At 46.2% G+C, this 2,368-nt stretch overlaps 1 protein-coding gene across 1 annotated transcript; it reads right to left on the reverse strand.

The window, feature by feature from the left end:
* Positions 1 to 554: 554 nt before the first annotated feature.
* On the reverse strand, positions 555 to 2,149 carry ETH_00013170 (SAG family member; the record flags this gene model as incomplete). Its single annotated transcript, XM_013372559.1, has 5 exons — positions 555 to 663; positions 784 to 987; positions 1,204 to 1,301; positions 1,439 to 1,699; positions 2,057 to 2,149. 5 exons carry the CDS (start codon positions 2,147 to 2,149, stop codon positions 555 to 557), a joined length of 765 nt encoding a protein of 254 aa, XP_013228013.1.
* Positions 2,150 to 2,368: the final 219 nt, after the last annotated feature.

The raw sequence follows: 2,368 nt of genomic DNA on the forward strand, positions 1-2,368 counted from the left end.
AATATCCTAGATGAAAAACACTCCCAACTATCTTTCAAAGGACGTAGTTTGGTACAACTCATCGAGAAAAAAAACTAAAAGAACTGACGTGTGCAGTGCTCTTCATCATGTTTGTAGATGCGTGGTTGAGGAGCTGCTGCTGCTGTAGAGATAAAGCGCCCCTTTTCTTTATCGTTCACGCAATATTTTTTGGAAGGAAAATCGACTTGGGCGTTGCTGATGCAGCGTTTATTTTCGCAACAATTTTGTTCTACTGTGCTGCTCACTTCCCGTTTTGCACCCTTCAGTTATAAAAATCATGGTAGCAATTTAGGGCATCTCCGGCGTTCATTTGCTTCTTTGAATGCAATGCGAAATGAAGCTATATATCACCGCGCTGGATAAGCTTGCGCAACTTCACTCGAAGGTGAAGCTCAGCCATAAAAGTGAAAGAAGTGTCGCTGCGACGTTTCGGTCGACATTTTTCTCGAGCTTTACCTGCTCTGGCGCAGAAGGCGCGTAGTCATTATAGAAACAATAATCAACACTGCTGCGTTGTTAATCGTCGCCCACTTTCAACTCAACATTATTAACGCGAGGGAGAAAAGCGTAGCTGTAATGCCAGGAATTGTGATGGACGCGAAGCCCCGCTGCTGCTTCAGTAGCCCTTCATACACTTCAGCCCTACAAGAAAGCAGAACACAGTGTTTCCTGGATGAGTTCTCTTTCATGCCCATACACATCACAAGCTGCAGCGTCAAAGAACAGGAACGCTGCCAGACTCTTCTGTCGAAAGCATCTCACTTGATTGGTTGTGCTTCGTCCACTGCTAAAGGCTCAATGAAATAACAAAACAAGACATTGCTACCAGCTGCACAGTCAGTAGTGGCGGCACACGACACTTTTCCCGCTTTAGCAGACACTATGGCCACAAGATTTTTTGCCGCTGGATCGTTCAGTGGTGCCGTTCCCAATTTATTGGTTTCAGCCGACGCGTCGTAGTTCTCTCTGCGCAGGAACCCGCAGTAGCCAGATCAGTTGAAACAGTAGTGCGGCCAGATATTGGATGTGAGCAGTGCTTGAATACCGTTGCACAGTAAGTGCGAAACCAAAGAAAATGAAGTGACTCTGCTTCATCATCCACGGAGAACATGGACGAACACTGCACGCCTCAGTGTTCTTTTTAGAAACATGAAGCATTTGAGGAAATTGCAACAAACGGACAGCTTGAGATGGCTCAGTCCTGCACTGAAAGAATCCTTGATCAGAGCCTCGCAGTCAAATTTTGTAGAGTGTTCAAAAGTAATTACAAGTCCAGAATACTGCGCACAAACAACTGCAGATTGCAAACCGTTATGAATGGCGGCTAACAAATGTAGGTGAGCAAGCTCTCGAACGAATCAGTACACAGGGTCTCTTCGGAGTAATTAGTTTCGACAGTTAGTAAAACAAATCATACCTTCGACGTATTCGCATTCGTTGCTTCACAATTGTCTTTGTTTTCCCCCGCGAGCTCCTTTGCGATTTCGGTGACGCTAGTTTTGACATCACTCTGTGAAGGAGAAAGACTTGTGCTAACATCTTCACTACTTGCTATAACGAGATCGTTCAACAATCCGTCTAGCCCTTCCGTCCGCAAGGCATTAAGAACGGGCAAGCATGCTGAATAAGGGCAGAGAACACACGTCATGCGTACGGCGGATGGTGCTACATGCAAACACTAATTAATAGCTAAATAATCCTAATCAGTCAGTCACGCCTACAGTTGTGGTGCCAACAGTTATTAAAACAGCGTACGAATAATTATCATATATAGCTGACTGGAACCGATGATAATACAATCGACGAGTTGTATGAGCGTTCATTGGTGACAGCACTGTTCTATCCATCCCTTGGTAACATTCGTGCCTTCTAGAACTGTTTACAAGGAATATTACCGTTGAGGCGAACTAGTTTGTCATGGACGTTACGTCCACAGTTTCAATTTACCCTCAGTTTTGTCGTCGGCAGCAGGCGCTGTTCCCAGTAGCAAGGGAAGGCACTTCTATGCTTAGGTTTTTTTGTGAGGGTTAACCACAGCAGAGCGAATGGGAACTGCTGCTGCGAAGTCCGGTGCCGCTGCTCCAGCTAGAAGACCAGCGCAGCACGCCAACAGGCCAAGTCGAGGCATTGAGGACGAAAAGCATAGGGACCAGAGGGATCAAAAGGAACAAAATAGACAAACACACACAGGTCAACAAACGACAGGATAACAAAGTTGACAAATTCCTGAAACGGATGCGTGCGTGCAACGGGCAGGGAAGTGCTCATCGACGTGACAATCTCACCTTACAGGTAGACCACGGCGTGCTCCCACCATCCGAGCTAGGATGAGGCAATCTTTGACAAA

The sequence above is a fragment of the Eimeria tenella genome, genomic scaffold, assembly GCF_000499545.2.
Source record: "Eimeria tenella Houghton genomic scaffold, Eth_scaff10, whole genome shotgun sequence".
NCBI classification, from domain to species: Eukaryota; Apicomplexa; class Conoidasida; order Eucoccidiorida; family Eimeriidae; genus Eimeria; species Eimeria tenella.